Consider the following 23,802-nt stretch of genomic DNA (forward strand, 5'->3'; position numbering starts at 1 on the left):
AGCAACCAAACATACCCTAAATAATCCTAAGGCCTTGTTTAACATTTGTTTTTTAAATTAGTTTTCTAACTCAGAAAAAGGTATCTAACAAATTTTTGGCAAAAATTATTTTTCAAAATTTGTTTTAAAAACGTATTATTTATAAAATAAATTTTAATTATATTGGATTGTTTATTTTTTTTTTCTAAGCATTAGAAGCAATAATTGACAACACGGAAAATATTTTGAAAATTTATAGGTTTTACCATAATAAAGAACACACTGCTTTTTATATTTGTATTTTTAAACATAATTTTGTTCCGAAAAACAATTAAAATTTAATGGTATAATTTATAGTTAAAAATAAGTTTAAGTAATAAATAAAAATAATTAATTTATTCTTAATTTCATATTTTTATTTTACCATTTTATCCCATTTGTCCCAATTACTTATTTATCTTCTTTACTATTCCACGAGCTCTATTTTACTCAACATTTTTTACCATAATTTTAATTTATGAGGATAAATATATCAATTTGATGATTTAAAATAAGTTTTAAGTTAATTTTATCAAACAACCTTAATTCTTAAGGTAAGAATAAAGTAATAAGTTTTAAGTCAATAATTTTAATATAATTTAACTTAAAATAAATTTAAATCATTAAGTAATAAGTATTAAGTTTTATCAAACACTCCATTTCTCTATACTTATTTTAAAGTTTTACTGTATAATACCTATATATAATTTGTCATTGATTAAATAATAGGTACATTATATATATTTTTTTCTATTATTAAACATTAGAATTTCGAATTATTTGAGTAAAGAGGAACTATTTTTGAAATAAAATTAAATTTTTGGAAACATGAAAAATTATTATTATTATTATTATTATTATTATTATTATTATTATTATTATTATTATTATTTTATATATGAACAAACTAATTTTCATCAATTTTTTTTATCTGTCTTGTGTCAAATAATTTTTTGAAACAAGAAATTGTTAAAATTATTTATGTCCAAGTGAGGTTCTATTTGCATTTTTTTTTTAAATGAAGATTATTTTTACAAAGTAGGGGGTTATTTTTTTTTTCATTTTGATACAAATATTCTTAATATTATTCATATTTATTTCATGAAGAATTTTTCTTTTTTTAGATTTAACCAATTTTTATTTTGAAATTTGAAAAAAAATAAAAACCCTCACCAATTTAAAAAAATAATATTTTTTATACTATAAATAAAAATATTCTTTCATTTAATTTTTCAAAAAAATATCTATATAAAAATATATTCTTAATTTTATGATATCCAAAAAGTACTTGTTTGGATGATTTGGTTAAGAAATTGAGTTAAAAGGCCCATGGGCCTGGAATGGGCTGAGTAGAGTGGCCCATAGGACAAGGCCCAAAGTTGAGCCTGCAGCAAAAGAGTGTCCATTGGCCAAATTAATATTAAAAATTTAGAAATAACTTTTGTTCATTCTTGGTATTAACATTGCATATTTTTCTAATATTTCTACTATTCTTGAAAATTCAAAATCTATACAAACTTTCAATTATAAATATAAAGAGCGGTTTCATGACTCCATTTGCTAGCTGCATGGAAAATTTCATTACCCTCACAAGCACGAGAAACACCCTCATTGCGAACTTGTACACATGCTTCTAGAATCATCTCAAGCGACTTTATTTGGAGTGAATTTTATTCATACAAAATAATTGATAATCGTACAAACTAAAATTACTTTTAGAATTATTTGCACTACATCTTAGAATTAACTACGATAAAATTGTTCAATATAAAAATATTTTTAATTTTATAAAAAATATAATATATTTTAAAATTTTATAAAAGCAATATCATATTTTATAAAATTAGTAATGTTTGGATTGACTTCTAAAAAGCCTTTTTTTTTTTTGTCCTCGAGCTCAATAAGAACTTATATGTCTTTTGACTAATTTTGTTAGAAAATGTTATACCTTAAAAAAGAGTTTAATATCGAATTTAAGATCATAATACTTTTTATAAAACTTCTATTTTTCCTTATACAAAGTTTTTTTCATGTTTACTAAAACTTTTATAATACTAATATTATTTGACTATATAGGTGTTGGGTAAACCAACTTAATACCTTAAAGGTAACTTAATAACTTAATTTAAGTCATTACATAATTTAATAATATGACTTAAAGTAAAAAACACCTTTAAGTAATAAGTAAAAATAATTAACTTATTTTTAAATTCACATATACATTTTACATTTTTATTCCAATTTATCCTAGTTATCTCAACGATCTCTTTTACTATTTTACGACTTCCACTGTTACTCGACCCATTTTATCTTAATCATAATTGATGATGATAAATATATCATTTTGATGATTTAAAATAAATTTTAAATTAATTTTATTAAACAACTCTAATACTAAAAATAATACTTAAGTAATAAATTTTAAGTCAACAATTTAAATGTAATTTAACTTAAAATCAAACCAAACAATCCCTATAACATCAACTTTATCATTCTATTAAAGCTAAGAATAAAAAGTGATCGATCTAAGTAATTATAGAACTTCTAGAATTTGAAATGAAGAAGCAATACCCATAATTCATAGAAATCATTGAGACAGCCTAAAAGTATAATCCCATGTTAGATGTGGATACTTTGTCCCAAAATGGTCACATGCAAACAAACAAGTCAAAGAAAAAAGTTGGCATTATTAACACAAAGTGCTTATCCCCCTTTACTGCTTTTACAATAGTGCTTTTTACCCATGACAAGTCAACTGTTTTTTCTCCCCTCTTTTCTTCTTCTTCTTTTCTCCCAACCCATGAAAAATGAAACACAAGCCAGCAAAGAAAGGAACCACTCATGACTGTGGCCAAAACCCAAACACCCTGCTCTGGGCTCACCAGCTTTTTTGGGTGTGTGTGAGAGAGAAAGAGAGCTAGAAAGGGCCTACAAGCATATGGGCAGCTGTATGCATTGTATGAATTATGTTGTGAGTCCATGAATTATGTTTTTTTTTAAATAGAAAAATATGAAAATAAAGTGTTTTAAAAAAATATATTTTAGTCATTTCTTTAAAAATAATTATATGAATATGAGGAATAATAAAAAATAAAAAACACATATAAAAGTTTATTTTAAAAGATATTTAAAAATATATATATAAAAATATAGGTTATTATATGAAACATGGGACAATAATTTCAAAAAGTGATCCCAAAACTAATTTTGAAAACACTTTCAAAACTCAACCAAACTTTTCCCAAACCCAAAACCCACAGAGCCCTAGGAGTCAAGGGCATTAGGTGATTGATCAGCTTTTGGAGAGATGACACCACACACCCACACATCATACTGTTTTTTTCTTCTTTTTTTTGGGATTTTTTAAAAAAACCAACCAGACAAAAAGCACCAGAAAGCAGCAATTATGATGAACACAAACCACATACTATGAGGTGGGTTTTTGGAGATTAATGCTAGAAAAAACAAACATGCCATTCTCTTTCTCTCTCTCATTTTATTTTATTCTATTCTTTGGAGGGTTTTTTCTCTCTGGTGTCTGCAAGGAGAGGGGGAGGACCATCATCATTCTATGCAAGTACAAGTTATTCCCTCTTTCTATTTCCATCTCTCAGAAACATATGTGAAGTGGGGGTGGTGGAGGGGTTCAGAGGAATCTCCATATTATTCTAACAATGAAAGGACAAGATGCCAGTTAGCAGCAGCAGCAACAGATTCATAGCATGCACCACTTTCAAGGCTAGCCCAGACACTGCCCTAACATAGCAAATCTTAGGGGATAAGCATCTGCCTTCTTTCTCTCTCCCATCCCACACTCTCCCTTTGTGCTTGTGTAAAGGTCTAACTTTACTTAATGATGGCCTAATCATATTATACCTTATTTCATAACATCCACATTTTTATATCATCTTTCCTGTCTCCCATCTCCTCACTCCTCAGGCCTCACACAATAATGGGGAGAACCCACTTTCACTCCCCACATTGGAATGCATAATTAAAGAACCATGATGTGGGTAAAGAGAAGTTATGTATCATCTTCTCTGGTAATTCACAATAACCCCATTCATAAGGGAATTTCTTTGATAAGTGGATTTTTGTAATTAGGTTCTTAAATATTAATTTATTCATGCATGGGGCAAGTTTTTCTATTTTATATCATGGTGGTGTAAATGTACACTTCATCATCATTGGTTTCAAATTTTATTGATTATTTGTATAAATTTATTCCATTTTATGAAATTTATTTTTTAAAGTATTTATCATTATAAGAGCGGGGTTTAAGTTAATTTTCCTCGTCTTCTTCTTATCAAAGGACTCCTAGCTAACGTATATAAAGGAGTGCAATTCGTTAAATAAATTCCTACCTAAGTTTAATATAACTATTGTTACATTTTTTAGTGATTTATTGAAGATCATGAGACGACAATATTTATTTTCATTGTTTTTTCCACCCATATACATATACGTTCAAAGATATCACTCATGGGTTAAAATCGATTTTAACCCCACTTGATTTGATATACATTGTCAACCTATTGCTAGGAGTTTAAACTATCTATAATTTTCCCATGAGGTAAGAAATTACTTAACCCTCTAAGCTTTATACTTAAGGTATCGAGTTTAAGAGTTAGTTTAGGAGTGATTAATTTGCAAGGGTTAAAAGTACTTTCTAATTCTTAAAAGTACTATTTAGATGTTCGAACTTTAAAAATATGAAGGCATCATCAAAATACTTTATTTTAAAAAAAATTATATTCAAACACTAAAATGTTTGTTTTTGAAAAATTTTAAAATAAAAACTTTACTAATAAAAATATTACAAATAAAAACGCTTTGATTGGAAATAGGCTTAACGCTCTAATATCATATTATTATTGTTTCTTTAGTTCCCTCAACTTACAAAAAAAAATATCCATGACTAAAACCCTAATATATATATATATATATATATATATATATATATATATATATAAACCTTTAATTAATTCCATATAATTGAGCTTTAATTTTTCTTCATCTTTGAATAAGAACCGACCACATGTTGCTGTGTTTTTGTCCTATATAAGCAGCAACTTGACCCTTATTTCCATATAAAACCCAAGAAAACCATGGCCTACCCCCCTCATAAACCATGGTGGTATTTTAAAATTACTGAGAAATTGAAAACACTACCCACCTCTCACAGCATTGTCTCCATAAGAAACAGTAATCCACTCATCCTCGGGATTGAATCCCACTTGCACCCACATCAGGTGTCAAACAGCATCTCTTTCTTTTCTGTTTTCTTCCAAAAAAAAAAACCCCAGAAAATATATACAATGTATATGCAGATAGATGTCACCATGTCAAGCTACGCTTCACCATCTCTGCACTTCTCAAGAATCTTTCCATGGGAAGAATCCAATGCTTTTGTACCTACTGCATATCCTTAAAGCTTTATGTATATTTATAAGTATATTCAAAGTTCACAACTTGGGAGAAAGCTTTGGTTCCACCTAGTGGGTGGGCTTATTGTTTGTTAACTGAGAAATTTATTTGAAATCCTCTTCAAACTAGTTGATTAATTAGGAGAGTGGTATGGTGGAAGCCATTAATTTTCTTACCAGCATGCAGCACTGCATGGATCATTTGGGTGTTTGTCATGTGTTACCTTCTGAAAAATCTGATATTTTATACTAAAATTGGATTCTTTCTGATGTATTTAAGTAGCAGTAGTGCATGAAATTAAGAGCAGGGCACATCAACAAGATGAAGCCACTGTTGGAGAAGTTGCTATAGGGGGTCTCCTTTTGCAGGTCTTGTTATTGAAGATGTAGAATTACAGACATTTGATCAATCTAAAGGAAAAAGGGGGAAAGGGGATAAGAGGATAAGATAGAAATATAAGGAATTTTCGAGGTCCTTCCCTTTGGGAAGATTGAAACTATAGAGAACAAAGGAGGAAAAAGGAGAGGAGAGAAAATTGAATGAGGGAAAGGTTGAATGTAGGAGCTAACCTTGCCATGGCTTTTGGGTCTGATTCTGATGATCATGGGGAGAGGTGTTCATGCAGGTTCCAAGGCCAGCTATACTGAGAATGTCGCTGTGGGAGAGAGCTCTTAGACCCAGAAAATCTCTTGTCAAACCATCATTTCCAGCACCACCACTGCTATGGTGGGTGGTGGCGGTGGTGGTTGTTGATTTTGATGGAAGAGTTTGGTGGAGATTGTTGCCATTTTTCCTTGAATTCAGCATACCACCAAAAGCATCTTCAAAGGAGGAGGAGTCAAACCCAGTTGCAGAAGACAGAGAAGTCATCATGTCTTGAAGAAGAAGAGAAGGAGATGGAGCACCACCACCTGGGCCTGTAGCAGCAGCTGCAGCTGCAGCAGCAGAAGGAACTGCAGCAGCTTTATTCCCAAAAGGGGCCAAGCCTTGGACAAACCCACCACCCATCTCTTCACGTGAAGACAAATTCAACCCAAAACCAGTTGTATTGTTACAAGAGTGATCAGCAGACACGTGAGCTTGGTGGGGTCTGATCATGGCTGGTGGTGAAGCACCAGAACCACCAGTAGTCTTGCTCATTGTTGCACCCATTTGAGCTGCCTTTTGCAGTAATGCAGTAGCAGACATGTGTGGGGAGAGTGTTGGATGGTATGGAGGAAGAGTGGGGCCAAGGCTAGGGTTAGGGTTAGGGTTTTGAATGTCATGGAGAGCCAAATCTTGGGTTGTCTGTGTGAAGTCATGGTCTAACCTTGTTGGGAACAATGAAGAAGATGATGAAAGCCATGGTGGTACCACCTCAGACCTTATACTGAAACTTTGCTGCTCTTTCTTCATCTGAAATGCATGGAAATCATGGTTGCTGTTGAATTGTTGTTGTTGCTGGAGGCTCATCTGAGAATGAGAATGGGGTGTTGATGATGATGGCCCTGCAGCAGCTTGTGAGGAAAGTAGAACTGGGTTCCCAGTGATTGCCCTTGCACTCTCCTCTGCCAAAGCATCACAGAAAGCTCTGTGAGTTATGAAACTATCCCTCCTGCAACCCAAAAAAAAGCAACATCCATCATAAAGTGGCAACACACATTGCTCATCAGCTCCTCTCTACTTCCATTCCTTTTCACCAAATGGGCTAAAGCCTAGTAGTCCATATTATCTGCTGTAATTAAAATTATCCACACATTACCCTCTATCTCTCTCTCTCTCTCTCTCTCTCTCTCTCTCTCTCTTTCTCTCTCCCTCTCTCTCCCTAGGTGGTGTTGTCTTCTAGGGGCATTGTCAACATATGTGTATATATAATAAGGTGATTTTTTTTTTCTTGTTTCCAATAATGATCTGAGTTTTGATGACTGCTCTTTAATGGAATTGAAGTCAAGCGTTCCCATATATTTATATAGTTTTCCTAAAATGATTTTTTTTGGGGAGGTGTTAGTTACCTTGAGAAAAGGGTTCCACAGTCACATCTGTACTCTCTAGTGCCACAAGTCTTGGAGTGAGCTTTCCAGTCTGATTGAACTGCATACCTCTTTGAGCACTTGTCACATTTCCACTTCTTCTCACCATGCTTTCTGCAAAAGTGCTTCTTGATTCCTGTCAGGTCCCCTAGAGCTCTTGATGGGTCATGGTGCACACAACTGGCTTCTGGGCACACATACACCTTCTTCCTCACCTCTTTGCTTGTTCTTTGCTTCAGTTTCCATGGAAGATTATGCCCTCTTCTATGAAGCTGAAGATTCTGGTCCCTCTGGAACCCTTTGTTGCAGATCTCACACACAAATCTGTTTGTTGCCATGAGTGTTTTGGGTGACAAAGCTATCACTTCTGCATCTGGGTCTGATCCAATACCAAGAAAAATGAACCAATAAATAAATAAATAAATAAATCTATCAAGCCCCATCAAAGAAATAAGAGACACAATCATGGAATAAAGAAAATGGTGTGGAACCTGGGTTTCCTGGCAGGTTTCTCTTCTTCTTCACTGAAGGCTGAGCTTGAACTTGAGCTTGAGCTTGATTTGGTGGAGCAAAGTATTGTTGTTGAGGATACATGGGGGCAGTTTCAGCTCTATTTCCAGAAGAAACACTTGCTTCACCAGATGCTGAAGTCAAATTAGACATGTTCTCTTCCACCACAACTGGCTGTTGATGATGATATTATTGTTGGGCTATCAGACCTTTTATCATCTTAATCCTAGGATTGCATCATGTGCCATGGATTTGAATCCTAGTGTTTCTTTGTCTCTCTCATTCAGATCTAGAAACAAACCTAAACCAACCTAGGAAAAGCTAAACATGGTAAGAAAGAAACACTTTGAGAGAGAGAGAGAAAGAGGGGGGGGGGGGGGGGGGGGGGTGTGGAGGGAGGGAGGGAGGTGGAGAAGCAGCTGAATCTGATATCTTGCCTCCAACCCAAAAATTATAAAACCATGAACCACCTATCTGATGTCTTCTTCCTCTCTTTGGCCTCAACCCAAGAGACAATTTTCGTTTTTACAATACACAAAAGAAGAGAGACATCAGTTTTCAGACCCTCCAACTACTTTTTTTCTTCTTCAATATGTTTCTATACTACCAAGCTTGCCAATACCAAGAAAATCCCACAACATCCACACAAATATGAACAAAAAAACACTAGACCCAGTTCTCAGAAACTCTATACAAAGACAGAGAGAGAGAGATAGAAAGAGAGAGAGAGAGAGAGAGATGTGGATGAGAAAGGGGATACCTCTGAAATCCTCCACCAGTCCAAAACCACAACCCAAGAGAGGAACCCTACGGCTAACTCTGACGTTGCACTTTCTGTCTTTTCCTTTGGTCTCTTCTCACATACACCCACAAAAAATCTCAACTTTTTCTTTATTGCATTTTCCTTTTAACAAAGTATAATCTTCTGCTAACAACTTTTGTTTAATCCCCCACCTTTCCCTTCTCTCTTTCAAAAGTAAGAACCCCCCAAAGAAAATTGAAAAAACAAATATATAAAAGCAACCATGTAAAAAAGCCACAATGATTTGTGTTTTTATAGGGGAAGGGGAAGAGATCTCAAGATGTCAAGATGCTATGGCTGATTTGTATATATATTTTACATCATGGGTAGTAGACCCCTTCTCAGCTTTCTACATTTACAGTGTCGACATGATTGAATCATTGATTAAAATTCTAACAGCCATGAGTCCTATGCTCCTCCTAAAAGTTGGTTTATTCTTTTTGCTCTTAAATTCCAGCCCCCCTTTACTTTCCATTCTCTCATTATTTCTCACTAACCAAACGCCATTATTACCAAAAGGACTACCCTAGCTTCAAACCCCTTTTGCATGGCTTCTCAGATTAAAGTTCAATTTCAAGATCATACCCATCTGGCCATGAGCCCCAAGCTATCCCAATCTCTTGGTCCCTCATCATCATTCAAAATCATCGTGAATGTCATTGTTTGCAGCTGGTAATCATCATGAAGTTTGAGAAAATGTGGTCTCTTGTGAAAGCAATATGAGCCATGCAACTATTCAAAGTAGCAGACTAGAATTTGATCGCATAAATGTATATTATTCATTGACTCACAGCATTGGTGGGGCTCATTCCTTCTCATTTTTTTCAAGTGGACGGATATTTTCCGTCCCAATTGTACATATATTCTCCGTTTTGTGCTTAAAACATGTTAAGAGGAACTCATATATTCCTTCTTATTTTCTCACTTGGATTACCTTTTCCCACATGCATTATAATGAGTCGATTTAAAATGGGTTTACATGGTTAAGAGGACCACATAGTCATATATCTTGATGAATTTTTTTTCTTATCTAATATAAAATATCACAATCACCCCATACTATACATAGTACAACCCATATGGAACTAAACAAACTCAAACACAGGGATTAAAGATCGGATTTGATATCATTTGTTATGATCTATTCTCAGTCATGTAGAATTATGCATTTTGGACCAAAGTAATCATCGCAATTTTAAAATGTGTCTACATGTTTAAGAAAAACACACGTAAATACGTACTACTTTTGGAGATAAAACAAATCATAAAAATAAAGGAATCTGAATTATTGGCAATTTTGTTACAAAAATGGTAATGTCAGTGTTATTTTTAGATTAACAATAAGAGAACAAATGGAGGTACATTGTCTTTGTGTTTGTTCCTGTTTTCTATCGGTTTGTGTTGCCTCTTACACTATGGGATTCTTTTTTTTTTTTTTAAAAAAAAAGAAGGTAACAATACATTATTGTTTATGTTTTGTCATTTTCTTGTTTTATTCTTCAATGATTTAGTTTTTGATATGGGATCTTGCTCAACCCCAAGTCTCAATATGCTCTCCCAGCTCATCACCATCTTTATAATATAGCAAAAATGTTTTTAAAAAGTTAATAAAAAAATTAAAAAAACAAAACAAAACAAAAGCATTAGGGCAATGCTCCCATGTGTGTCATGCATGCAATACACTACATGCGACGGGGTTTTAGTCGCATGATCGATGGATCATGGACAATGATTCTAGGGTGTCATCATCGCTGCCATCAAAATCTCGATCAAAATCCAATGGCTAATAACTCAATGGAGGGTCATCATCGATAGACAAACATATATTCACCTATGTGAAAAACATTTTGGTTTTTCGGTACGTATAAAGGCATCTCATGTGATATATTCCTCTTCCATGAATGAGACTTTAGAGCTAAAAGGGAAGGTGTGAAATGGGGTTCATTGATGGTGTGCTTAGACATCCATGGTATATTTTTTGGTGGGGATGGGCCAACTTAAATAGACCAAAATATAATTTATTAATTAATTAAACATAAGACTAATTACATTTAGCAACACTAATAGTACAATATGTCACATTCTATGATTGGGCATGACTAAAAAAAATTGAGAAATGAGATACAACCATCATATTTTAAGGAGGATAAAGTGGCGATAGCTCGCTTCAAAAATCTAAGGTGTTAATATTCCATTCTCACATGAAAGCTTGAAGCAAAAATGCAACAAGAAGTGGACATCACTTATTAAATATAAATAAGCTAATTTTATATCTTAATCAAAATTAAGTTATTGTCTAGAAAGTTAGAATCTATTAATATAATAAAGAGATGTCAAGTCGATCAATGAGTCTATCATATTAGTAAATGATAAAAATTTATAAAAAAAAATAAAATAAAAAGTCTTTTCATCGTGTTACATTGACTAATTGTAGCTTCCAACATGCATTTTATATATCCATGAAAGTGATGATGGAAAATGACTAATTTGCAAGTGTCAAGCAAATAGAATAATATTTTAATTTTTTTTTTTATAAATTACTAATGGAGTAAAAGACACTTTATCATGATCGAATAAGTATTTTATTTATTTTGTCATTTTCCACCACTTATGAGAATGAAATAAAACCAAAATCATTATATAATAAAAATTATTATTATTATTATTATTTGATTCTTTCACTTTCACTCAAAATTATTTAATTAGAAAAAAAAGGGAAAAAAAAAACTTCTGATTCCGGTCAAAATCAGTGGCATGAAGGGCAAATGAGCCCAAAAGGGAAATTCCATTTCACGTATCTGATTGGTCTGTGACATAACTCTGTAAGCCATTGGTGATTATATCACCACCTCTCAACCCGTCCATGCACCAAGCCTTCACGAGAAGGCACATGAACAGAACGTGGGTCCCACTCTAAATGATTGATTGAGTCAGTGGCCCCCACTGATCCTACTCCCCTGCGCCTCACTCCCATCGTTCTCAATGTATCCACGGTAACCATTTGACACGTTATCGAAAAGGGTCATCGTCGCCACGTGTACGTGGAGGATAAGGGGATCCATGGAGAGCAGTGCGGGTGAAGAGCACCGTAGTGGTCCCGTGTTTCCCGCCACCCACGGTCTGCTGCACCCGTGACTAGGAGCCGTACCTGAAGCGACAATCACATGTGGCGAGAGACGATTGGACGAGAGTGGAACTGTCAAAGGCTGAGTGCGTGATTGTACCAGAACCTCCCTCTGACAGCTGAAAGAGAAGGAGGCGAAATTCCTTTTGACACCTGTCATCCATTTTTCTTATTATTTTTTATTTAATTATAGTTTTTTATTACAAATAAATTGATTTTGGAGTGCACGTGGGGGCCACGTGACAGGGACGTGATAGACGCTAACCCAAGTGGGGGTGGCTACGAGCCGAAGACCCATGACTCCACGTGGGTCAACCATGGAAGTTTATTTCAGTAGTAGGCGGCTGAAATAATTTTGGAATTTAGCGTAATATTATTAATAAAAATAATTTATTCAATCGAAATCCTAAATATCGTTACAAGGTTCTAAGATAACTTGACTAAGAAATAATATTCTAAATTCTCGTAGAAAATTTTGGTAAAATTAGAGATTCTTTATTAAGTTCCGTGGCAAATTTTGTAAATATTTAAATAATTTTATTTTTAAAAAAGGAAAAAAAAAAAAAAAAGCCTTGTGGCATGAATGGTAGAAAAAATATTGATTTTTTGTAGCAGCCCATGTGGGATTTAAGGCAAATAAAAAATTACTATACCCCAACCCTATAAAATAAAGAATATTTAGGACTAAGAGAAGAATTTTATCACCAATATTTTTTTTTTTTTAATTGAAAGAGATTTGTGGTTGGAATTGGCATCTACCTATCTTGTCTTTTTTAAAAAGTTAAGAAAAAAAAAAAAAACAACCTTAATATTAGCAAATTTGCATGACCTTTGAGGTGGATAAGATGAACATGGTGACAAAGGATGAAAAATATCTCCACTGCTTTTAGCATGATAAATTGTCCTATATATATAAAAGTAAAATCGAAAAACTAGATAAATTGATTCAAATCAATCAAAATCGATTATATAAGTTGATTTTCAATAATAAACAAAAATCTGTTTGATTTGAAAACCGATTTGGTTGATTTGATACTTTTTGATCGATATTTTTAAACTTATATATAATTATTTAATATTTAATAAGTTTTATTTTTATATTAGGTTTTATTAAGAAATTAATTGTTTTTATATTATAGTCGAATTAATTCTAAATGCATCTAATGTAATTTTAGCATTAAATTCAAGTTGATTTCAATTAATTTTAAAAACAAATTAGACTTAAAAATGTGTTTGAGAGTGATTCTAGAAAGCGTTTTTAACATTTCAAATATTAATATCACTTCCAAACGGGTTTTTAAGGACATAATATAAACTCAAATTAATGGACTTTGAGCTCAAAACAAATACAAATATACAATTAGATTGAGGATTAAAAAAAGTTATTAAGTTGGATCAAAACCGAACCAAACCCACCTCAAAACATAATTTTACGAGAATTTATAATGACTATCCTGTAATTTAAAAAAAAAATAAAATTAAACCGAAGTTCGATAGTAATATGGACTTCTCTAGATTTCTAAATGTATCACAAAAATAACAAAAAGTACATCTTTCTTCTTTTCCAGCAACCATGCCAATGTTCCATATGATGATTTCAGAAGTTGAATGGAATTATCCAAAGGTTCACTGTGAAAGTTCCTCTTCCTCTCTATTCCTAACAAGAAATCCCATTGATTGTTCAGATATCTACCATTTTATCGATCGGTTTTGGGTTTATGCAGAAGGGAGCTAGCATGGAAGGAAAATGGCAGGACTGATTGAACCAGAGGTGGAAGGAGAAGGGAGAAGGGAAGGCTAAGAAGTATGTGTCTTCAAGCTTTGTTCATCCGGATCATTGTTTGATCCATTTTCAAGTTAGCTGATAGACAGATTCAGACTAGGATCAAGAAGAGAACAAAATGGATGATTTAGTCTGAGAGATAAATCATCTCATCATTTCATGTATGCAGCAATGCAGAAAATGTTTACAGGGGCAGAGCTCAACCCAGGAGGAGATTTCTCACACAGAGCGAAAACTCAACAATTATCATTTTGAAATACAGACATTGAATTAGGTTTATTTAGAAAATAATGGCTTGATGAAAGAAAATAGAACTTGAAAGGGCTAGAGCGTTACTGGCACACGAAGCCCGTCGTAGCTCAGTTGCACATCCAGACCCTCTGTCTTCTTCAGTTTCTCAAGATCTTCACTCACTTTCTCATGATCCATCAGGTGCATCATACCTTAACAAAATTGAAAAAACAAGATAAAATTTCAACTTTTGGTATTCAGCTTTTTTGATATGATGATATAGAAGCATCAAGATTGAAGCATCTGGGATGTCAAGTGATCAACAGACATGATAAGATTGGAAGAACAGGTATGGGAACTAAAGAAGAATAAAGTTTCCTCAAGAAAATGTCAGAAAATGTACCAGTGAATAATGTTCTCTTTGGTTGGATCTTTCGAACTTCATCTAAAGCCTAGAAAATAATCACAAATTTGAAACCTGATTATGATGATTCGTAAAAAATTCATATAAAAGAAAAATAATATGTAATTAGATGAAAAGGGTTCACTCTAGGAAGTCCAAAATGTGTTGCTGAAGAACGATCTGGCCTTAGAGCATCCTGAAGAAATAATATCAACAGTAATCATGATCATGTATATCTCAAAAATAAGTGGCCATGCCATTAGAGAAGCAGAGAGAGAGGGAGGGAGAAAGAAGCACCAGAACAAGGATTTCGCAGTTCTTCAGAAGCGGATAAGTTTCTTCGGGTATTTCACTAACGTCACTGAAATCATAAACATATAAGCAAAAAGTTTAGCACTGAAATCCTGATGAGAATTGAGCTATTATAACCATAATGTATACCATCACATTTGCCAGAAACTTGTGATTTTTAAAAGCATTACCTAATGTAGCAAATATTACCAAAACGAAAACCAAGGGAACGGTAACCAGGGCCATGCCACACTGGTAAAGGGATAACCTGAAGCACAAAAAACATAAATGCAACAGACAGTAAATAGATGAAAAGGTCACATGACAATTTGGCAGAGTAGATTTGAAACAAGAAATCAGCTAAGTTCCCTCTAAAAGTAATTGATGAGACTTTACATTAGGGTGGATTTTGAATGGGACTAACTTCTGAAAAGTTACAAACGGACCAGTCCTGTAGAGCCTAAATTCAGCAAAAGTTTAACTGAGGTGACCTACACAAAATTTTGGCATGTTTTGGGAACTACTACATGAGACCAGTCCAGCTTTCAGCAGGAACGAAGGCAGGGACTTGTATATATGTGTGTGTGTGTAGATCAAAACAATTTTTTTTAAAAAAAGAACAAAACAAAACATAATACATAGTTGGAACCTTGGTCACTATCAACAAGCCAATTTTTCCAATTTACCAAACAGACCAGAATTATTTTAGCCCTTTAAGTAGCATAAACCCAGGCAGAAAGCTTAATGGAATCCTCAGCCAATGCATTGTCAGTACCTTGGGTTGGGATTGACTAGAGATAGCTTAACCAATGATCCATTTTTCAAAATATATCATGCATTAGAAAGTTCATGATTCACCAATTCAAACTGGCATATTTCCGGGTCAGCCAGATCAAATTGCCCTACATCATCCTGTGCTTCATTTTCCAGCTTATCCCTCCCTGATTCTTGTAGATATAACATTGAAGGAGATAATTATATGGGATATAAACTTGATAGTTTTCTTACTTCTGGAGTTTCTTGAGGGGCATTTTGACAATGTAGTCAACACACTACCTCATTCACATTTTACTAGGTCAGGAGATAAAATTACTCAAACCCATTAGCTAGCATATAATAACCTATAACATTTTGGCATTCCATAGTTTGGGTATGAAAAGAAAATCCACTTCAATGTCAAGAAAATGACTGACCTTCAGATCATGTACAATGAATGGCTCCTCATGAATGATATTAAATTGCAACTCCGAGACAGCAGCACCAGGGATGATCACGCTTGTGTCCACTAAATAATAATGAGTCTTCTTCATCACCTGAAATTATTTTGAGAACAATTATACAACATATACAGTCTACTAGAACCTGCAGGATGTCAACATGCAGGATGTCAACATGCCTTAAAATAATTACTAGATAGGATATCTACTTGTTCACAACATATTATTTTTGCAGTGTAGTGAAGTACTCTGATGATGATTGGGTGATGAAGTTATAATTAAAAAGCCATTCCTAGTCAATGTGGAAATTGATGTAAAGTTGTAGGAGAAAGGTGGATTCCTTCAATCCTCAAGTCTACCATCTTTTTCATGTCGGCCATTCCTCGTCTATGTTAAATTATCTGATTCATCTTCAGTGAATATAAGTTAATAGATTATCCATGAATTTCAGAAAGGTATCAGTTTTCGTGAATTTCTGGAAAGTAAAATTAATTCAAAAGTTGAATTTAGACCTCAAAATCACGTGGTGCTACATAAATTGGAATGTGGGGTTGGACATTGTTTGTCCAGTCACGAAGATCATCAAGACCTGGACAAAAAACAAAGAAACTTCACTGCTGGATCCCATAAAAATTTCTTAGTTGAAAAAGAAATATTAACGCACTATGATGCTAATAATTCATATAATAACATTAGAAAGTGTTAACACCAGAGACCTCCAATTGCATCAGCATGAGAATGAGTAATAATAACCGCATCAATTGTTCTTATCCTGACAGAAATGCAACTAGTTACAAAAGGCAAATACATATGATGGAAGACAAAACAATAGAACAGAATCTGCAGAACACCACCAATTTTAACATTTCAACAGTCTTAGAATATATGAACACCCTAGTATTTGAACAAATGCGATTGAAAATTGCTTCACTGACAGAAAATACAACAGTCCTGTGGCATAAAAAGATCTAAGGTAAAATTTATAAGCCATCCTCAAACGAGGATGGTACTAGGGATCTCAAAAAATTAAGAACAAAAGCAATTGTTAGCATGGAAAACTACAATAGAGATAAGTTTGAAAGAGAGAGAGAATCAGAAGTTCAGTTCCATGTTTCAGTGCTGACATTTTATATTATGAGTTTCCACATCCCAGTTCGATAGTATCTCTCATATGTGAATTGCAGATTCTGCATTAGGTGATAATAATTAGTACTATATATAGATGATAAAAACAGGAACTTTTAGTACATCAAAACATGAGACTGACTAAACATACGAAACCCATCTAACAGAATATACCTCTAAAACAAAGATTTTAATTCAGTTTTTGGCATCATTTTGGTTCATGCAGTTAAAAAGGAACACCAGATTAGAAAATCATGATGAAAGGGCACAGAGTAATAACCACAGTAAGGAATGCAATGAAGACATCAGTATTGTCATCAAAATTAAGATAATCTACCAAAAGCCTAAGGTACCCTAAAATAAACTATTGTTAGAAAAAAAAACACAAATAGATTCATTTACTGCTATTAGAAACACAAAGAAATCATTTAAGATTCTATGCAAAACACAAATCACTCTAATTCCCTTGGGATGTCCAAATTACTGATGATTGAATGAGCCTTAAGTTACAGGGATGCATTTTTCTGCTGCATAAGTCGTGGTCTTAGAGAGGTTTCATCCCGCTTAGGAGTTGTGGAAGAACAATATGTACAACCAATCACTTTTCCCTACCTAAAATGAACACCATATTTCAACCTTGTCCTAGCTATGGTCATACTATATGATTCAGCTATTAAGCAACACTGTAACATTTGACATCTCAATCGACAGGATATAATAGCTTGAAGTAAAAGAAAAAGATGCCTCTTACCCAAATGTAGGAAACCAACGGAGAGCACTATGGTAGAAAAACCTGCACCATAGAAATTGAAAAGAACTACTAAATTAATAAAAGGACCTTCAAATAATAGCTGGAAAATATTAACTCAAAAGGAATTCCCTTTTCTTTTTTTTTTTTTCTTTTGGCAGGTCAATTCACGAGGCAAGAAAAAATTATAAGTACAGAAGTAAAAGAATAGAAACCATGACACATGTTAAAGATAACTGAATTGTACGAAGGCATGATGGAATGACTTTATCCTCCTTATCACTGATGGATTTTAGCTGAAGCAGAAAAATTATATCGAAAAAAGTAAATCCTAATGGAAAAAGAAGATGAAAAGATCCTAGGGAAGGGGAACTAGAGAAAGATACAAAAATAGAACTGCAAATGGAGTGTGGAGCATACATCCTTAATCAAGAAAACAGACTTGATATAAGAAAGACAGTTTCAAAACATAAGCAAAGCAATGCACAGAAGTATCTTTTACATACTTGCCAACATCTATAAGAATGGTACATCCTCCAGAGGAACTAGGATAACGGATAAGGATGCTTGTGTTGAGCCTCCTATTCTTACTACTGGGATCTGCAGCTTTCGAGCATACCTATAAAAGTTAAGAAGCATTCCAGTTCTTGAAGCTCTCAATGCAGGAACTAAATTAGAATCTGAGAGAACAAATTTCACTAAGAACAAAGATTCTGTAGTCACACCAGACATGTCTTCAGAGGATTTGTTAGGCAGCTCACACGTGGAATTCCTTCACTAGTTCCCGTCCCCAAAAATATAATTTCAGATTGCTCCACGGGTAATTGTACTCTGGTATTTCCCTTTGCAGAATCTGTGATACATTACAAAATTACCTCCATGAACAAAAAAAAATCATAATAATTGCGAGGCTAATAAAACTTGTGACCAAAGCACATAAAAAATTTGCATTCTAAATCGAGTATCATCAAATGCACAGGACTCGTTGTAGGATTCGGAAATCCACATAACAATTTTAGCAAATATCCAGAATACTTTGAACCTCTTTTTAGCCTTAATACACGAATCATACTGAATTTTATCAGCCATTAATACCCGCAAAAAAGAATACCCACTCAGTTGAATTTAAGGCAAACCCAACTGTGAAAGAACTACAAAACATAGCCCATGATAGAAAGAAGTACAGAGAGCATCATGGAACACAACCTGCAATGCATGATTCCTCCGGACACCATAAAATTTCTGTTTTCCTACAGAAAAAATGAATCAAAACTGAAACTGTTTTCACTATAAAAAAAAAAAACTTATACCCAGAAAATTCAATGCCCAACAATCCATGTAATGAAATTTGAGGCAACATTGAATACGAAAAAATGCACACACTCACACTGCAAACTAGAGATCTTCCAAATACCTTCAGTTCTCTTCCTTTCACAGCCAGAGGAAACAAAGCAACATCAAAACTTATGCAAAAAAGCATTCATGCCCAAGATAGATAATGGCCATTCAATCAGATTTAAGGCAATACCGAATTGAAAAAACACACACCCAAACACCCACATACATACAAAGAGAGCTAAGAAAAGGGTATTATGGAACTTACCAGACTCAAGGCAAGCTCGAAAAAGGCGCTGAAATGGAGAAGACCCATATCTGGAAACAGAGATTGCAGGCTTGTCGAAGAAAATTCGGCGCTTGTAAGGGGAAAAACAGGTGATAGAAGAAGGGTTTGCGCGGATTGAACCCAGAAAGGGAACCATTGAAAGCTTCAATTTTATTGGAAAAGCAATCAAAATAGAATAAAATAATGATGAAGTGCTTTGGGTTGGTTCAAGAAATGGAGCTTTACCAGATACGAAAGACCACAGAACAAGGAAGGTATGAAACGGTGTCGTTTTGATAGGTCAAGTGTTTGGGCTGGGTCTGCTTTGATTTTTTGGGCTTGGGCCCGTAACCCTTGGGCTTGTACACTGGAGAATCTTTTGGATTGGGCCTCTATTGGGTGCTAAGGCTTAGAGATACATTCCTTTTTTTTGTTGCGTTGGGGTTCAGGTTTAGGTTCACCTAGGACTAACTTGTTGGTCGATAGGGTTGCAACCCGGAAAGTTGGGTCAGGTTTGCGGTCGAATCAAGACCAACCCAAATTAAGAAACATTCAACTTGAATCCAAACTCGACCTCTAACTTAAAGTGTTTTACCGAACCTCAATTCGATATCATTTCCCGAAGCTTGAGTTCCTCAACTCAATCAAATAATTCTAAGCTTACATTTCAACACGAATTAATAAACATTCAACTTCAATCCAAACTCAACCTCTAATCTAGGATACTTAACTTGAGCTCAAATTGGTCGCGTTTTTCTAAACTCAAGTTCCTCAACCCAATCAAATAATTCATGTTAAATTTCAACCCAAATCAAGAAACATTCGACTTGAATCCAAACTTGACCTCTAACCTAAGGTGCTTAACCCGAGCTAAATTGATATCATTTTTCTAAACTCAAGTTCATCAACTTGATTAGAGAATTAAAGTTAAATTCAAGTTGGTTACATAATATATAGATATTGAAGACCTCCTTTATCAAACAGGTAACTTGTTAAGGTGACATATCCTTGTCTTCACTGGTTTTTTCTCGCTCATTTTCCATCATTTTCTCGGTTCCCTTTCATGACACAAAGAAACTGAAAATTCCTGGCTGCACTTTCAACAACAAAGCTCATGAAATTGACACAAGAGCTGTAAAAGAAACAGTCTAAATTCATGATTTTATGCATATTTTCGTTGATATCAATCATAAGTCTTAAAAGAAGGAATTAAAGACAATTAAATATAGTTTGTAAAATATTTTTAAATTTTAAAAAATATTTTAAAGGGTTGAAAACATTAATTTTAATTAAGAAATAATATTTCTAAGAAATAAAAAAACTGTTTGAATATCATGTTTTCAATTTCTATAAATAAAGTTAATTCCAATGTTTTAAAGACACAAGCTATTCGAAGACAATTCAAAAGCCTAGGGTAAAAGGAAGTTATTTAAGAGAAATTCAAAACCTTTTCAAATTTTCGAAGTGTCTTCAAATCTTCAAAGCCTCTAGTATCAAATTTTAAGATCAAAATATAGAAAAAAAAAAAATCTAGATCAAGCAACTTTAACCCTACTAAAGTCGAGCCAAAGATCAAGTTACACTAAGATTTAAGTCCTGTCAAGATCCAAGTCACATCAAAGCTCAGTTGGTACCAAAATTCATATCACGTTAAAACCCAAATCAACACAAACCCTTAAACAAGTCAAGACTCAAACTTTTTTAAGTCCTCTATCAACAACTAGGAAAAGAAGAATTACAGGACAAAATAGATATCGTAACCGCATCTTTCTCGAAATCTATAAAAATCCAATTTTACCATGCATAACTTTTCTTAAGAGATAAATTTATATGTAGAAGGAAACTATCAACCTATCTTCTCTTCTTTAAAAGTCAAGATCTCTACATGGAATCAAAGAAAAGTTTTGGCTCATGGCTCTAAGCAAAGCAAAAAGAGCTTTCCAACATGAACCATTCATCTCATTAGCTTTGTTGGAGATTCTAAAAAGAAAGACATAGAAGGAAACAATTGAGCAAGTCGGTATGACATTAGATATATGTCTATATCTTCACATAAATATCTACAAAAGACTTTTGCAATATCGAATAATAGCCAAATTAATCATGGTGGTTGAAGTGTATTTTATTGAAGAGCAAGTTATGGGATTGATTAGGACTATTGAACAACTTGCAAAATACAATCAAGAGGGGGATGTTATGATCAATTTACTTTTCCACGGGCTTAATATCCCGCATTCATGTTAAGATACAATTCAAGACATCCTTAAAATTTGCTTTAAAAGTAAATAAACGATTGAATAATAGATTACATGCTACTCTTATATACGCAAAACCACATACACAATGAATTGAGTTATGCATATAATGAAAATTTTGACTTATTTATACCTTAATAAAATTAAATTTTATTTGTTTTTCTATTCATCTAAAATAGAATACTATTAGCAATTATTAAATTTAAATAACTATTCTTTATTTTTCACAAAATAAATTAATTATGATTTTATAAGATGTTAATATCCCTATTTTTTTTATAATGTTTCTAAAATCATATAAATGGTATTACAAATTATTAATTTTGAATTATTATTATTTATTTTTAACAAAATAAGTCAATTAATGATAATATCTATGTTTTTATAATATATACAAATAATATAATTTATGATTTTATTATATCATTAATATTTATATTTTATTAAAAACTATTTAATTTTTAATTTATTTGTAATTAAAAATTTTTTATTTTATTTTTAATAAGACGTGAATTAAATTTAGTTTACATTATATAAATTGAATTTATAATTTACGTTTTTTTTTACAAATTCTAAATAAATGTTTTTAAAACCAACTTATCTAAAAAAAGTCTTTGGTTTCTTAATTTTTGAAAAGTATTTTTAAAAATAACTTGCATTAGAATTCAAAATACCTCCTAATTAAGACGAATCAAATCACTTTTGATTTCAATTCCATTATTGTTTAAATTATCCAAACATGAAAATAAAGGAGAAAAGAAATGAGATGTTTCGTTCTCATTCCTCATTTCCGATGTATCAAACACGTCCTAAGTATTTACTATCCCGATATACACCATACTCATTCAATCAAACAAGTAATTTAATAAGGTGAGAGTACTCATCTAGAAAATTCTTGTTCATTTTCCATTATGTTCTCTCATTTTCTTAGTCCTTTTTTATGTCCTAAAGAAGCTGAAAATTCATCACTGCATTTTCAACAAATCTTATCATGGCAAATGCACAAAGTCAAGTTGGAAGCATATGTGAAATTAGTAATTACAACAAAAATGACAGCACCTTTGAATGATTCAACGGTTGAGTGAGCTTATCTTTCTCATCTTTGCATCAAAACCATTTGACCCACGTTTAATTCTTTGAAGCCATGAAGCTCAAACTTTGACGCTTAAGCCATAAAATCAAGATATCAGGGCCCCACCTTGATAACTGGTTTTAAAAAACATTATTTTGTTATTCAAAACAAAAAAATAATTTTATTCTTTAAAATCATAAAGCATGATACCCATTTGGTAACGTTTTTCAAAACAAATAGGAAAATAGTTTTCCATTATCCAAAACTAAAACATTGGAAAACACTTTAATAAATAAAAATTAATTTTCAATAGTTTCATATTATCCGGGACTAAAAAATAGGAAAACACTTTAGCAACCAAAAAACAGAAAATAGGCATATTTGGTAATTGTTTTCTAAAATAATTATGAAACATTATTTTTGAGAACCATTTTTTAAAGTTGTTATCAAATTCTTATAAAATCAAAGTTTGTTTCAAAACCTAAAATGTTTTTAACATTTTTTTAATATTTTTAAATATGTTTTAATTTTTTTTTATATCTAGTGTTTTATTTTTAATCATTCTACATGTTTGAATAATCATTTCTTATAAAAAAAAATAAGTGAAAATAACATAAAATAACTAAAAGATGTTATCTGAAAACACTCCGTTTTTTATTCTTAAGAACATAAAATAAAAAATAGTTTTTGGTTATCAAATATGTTTTCTGTGTTTTTTGTTTTGAAGAACAAAAAACTATTATTAAAAATAAAAAATTAGGTATTTCTTTATTTGTTTTCACTTTTTTTTTTACAATTGTTTTTTGAATTATACAAATACAAAGAATGATTAAAAGTAAAAAAAACTACATATAAAAGTTATTATTTTTAAAACATAGAAAATATGTTAAAAACATTTTAGGGTGAAACAAACTTTTGTTTTATAAAACATTAAAGAACAATTTTCAAAAACTATTCTCAGAATTTGTTTTTTAGAATTGTTTTTAAAAAAACTTTCCAAGCAAAATCATAATGTTTTCAAAAAAATCTTTTAATTATTTTCAATTTTTTTAAACTTATTTTCTTATGTTCAGTTTAAAATATATAAAAGTTATTTTTAAAATATATTTAAAAATACAAAACATGTTAAATACATTTTAGGTTGTCAAATAAATTTTTGTTTTCTAAAACATGCATTTGAAAGA

At 32.3% G+C, this 23,802-nt stretch overlaps 2 protein-coding genes across 6 annotated transcripts; both read right to left on the reverse strand.

The window, feature by feature from the left end:
- Positions 1–5,778: 5,778 nt before the first annotated feature.
- LOC109123222 (protein indeterminate-domain 11) lies at positions 5,779–8,970 on the reverse strand. The gene is made up of 3 exons (XM_019222281.2): positions 7,946–8,970; positions 7,437–7,833; positions 5,779–7,039 (listed from the first exon to the last, which is right to left on the reverse strand). The coding sequence occupies exons 1-3, from the start codon at positions 8,115–8,117 to the stop codon at positions 6,010–6,012; spliced, it is 1,599 nt and encodes a 532-aa protein (XP_019077826.1). The 5' UTR covers positions 8,118–8,970; the 3' UTR covers positions 5,779–6,009.
- A 4,409-nt stretch (positions 8,971–13,379) lies between these two features.
- On the reverse strand, positions 13,380–19,553 carry LOC100253225 (putative hydrolase C777.06c). 5 transcript variants are annotated; one of them, XM_059739449.1, is made up of 14 exons: positions 19,292–19,466; positions 19,076–19,112; positions 18,414–18,541; positions 18,195–18,307; positions 17,692–17,733; positions 16,532–16,587; positions 16,328–16,404; positions 15,792–15,911; positions 14,790–14,866; positions 14,605–14,668; positions 14,453–14,503; positions 14,308–14,356; positions 14,010–14,116; positions 13,380–13,769 (listed from the first exon to the last, which is right to left on the reverse strand). In XM_059739449.1, the coding sequence occupies exons 1-14, from the start codon at positions 19,337–19,339 to the stop codon at positions 13,743–13,745; spliced, it is 996 nt and encodes a 331-aa protein (XP_059595432.1). In that variant the 5' UTR covers positions 19,340–19,466; the 3' UTR covers positions 13,380–13,742. The 5 variants fall into 5 exon arrangements, with proteins under 5 accessions (XP_059595432.1, XP_010654537.1, XP_010654536.1 ...); XM_010656235.3 differs by lacking the exon at positions 19,076–19,112 and having other exon boundaries at positions 13,380–13,547; positions 19,292–19,550; XM_010656234.3 differs by lacking the exon at positions 19,076–19,112 and having other exon boundaries at positions 13,380–13,751; positions 19,292–19,550.
- Positions 19,554–23,802: the final 4,249 nt, after the last annotated feature.

This window comes from Vitis vinifera, chromosome 9 (assembly GCF_030704535.1).
Source record: "Vitis vinifera cultivar Pinot Noir 40024 chromosome 9, ASM3070453v1".
Taxonomy (NCBI): Eukaryota; Viridiplantae; Streptophyta; class Magnoliopsida; order Vitales; family Vitaceae; genus Vitis; species Vitis vinifera.

What these genes read in the sequence shown, in the direction of transcription:
- LOC109123222 (XM_019222281.2), bottom strand. Translation starts at nt 8,117, where the DNA reads ATGTCTAATTTGACTTCAGCATCTGGTGAAGCAAGTGTTTCTTCTGGA. An exon ending in AAACCTGCCAGGAAACCCAG is followed by an intron (nt 7,834 to 7,945) that starts GTTCCACACCAT and finishes GTATTGGATCAG; the next exon opens with ACCCAGATGCAGAAGTGATA. An exon ending in TGTGGAACCCTTTTCTCAAG is followed by an intron (nt 7,040 to 7,436) that starts GTAACTAACACC and finishes TTTGGGTTGCAG; the next exon opens with GAGGGATAGTTTCATAACTC.
- LOC100253225 (XM_019222283.2), bottom strand. Translation starts at nt 19,448, where the DNA reads ATGGTTCCCTTTCTGGGTTCAATCCGCGCAAACCCTTCTTCTATCACC. An exon ending in ATCCTCTGAAGACATGTCTG is followed by an intron (nt 18,308 to 18,413) that starts GTGTGACTACAG and finishes TAACTTTTATAG; the next exon opens with GTATGCTCGAAAGCTGCAGA. An exon ending in AAAGAGAACATTATTCACTG is followed by an intron (nt 14,117 to 14,307) that starts GTACATTTTCTG and finishes AATTTTGTTAAG; the next exon opens with GTATGATGCACCTGATGGAT.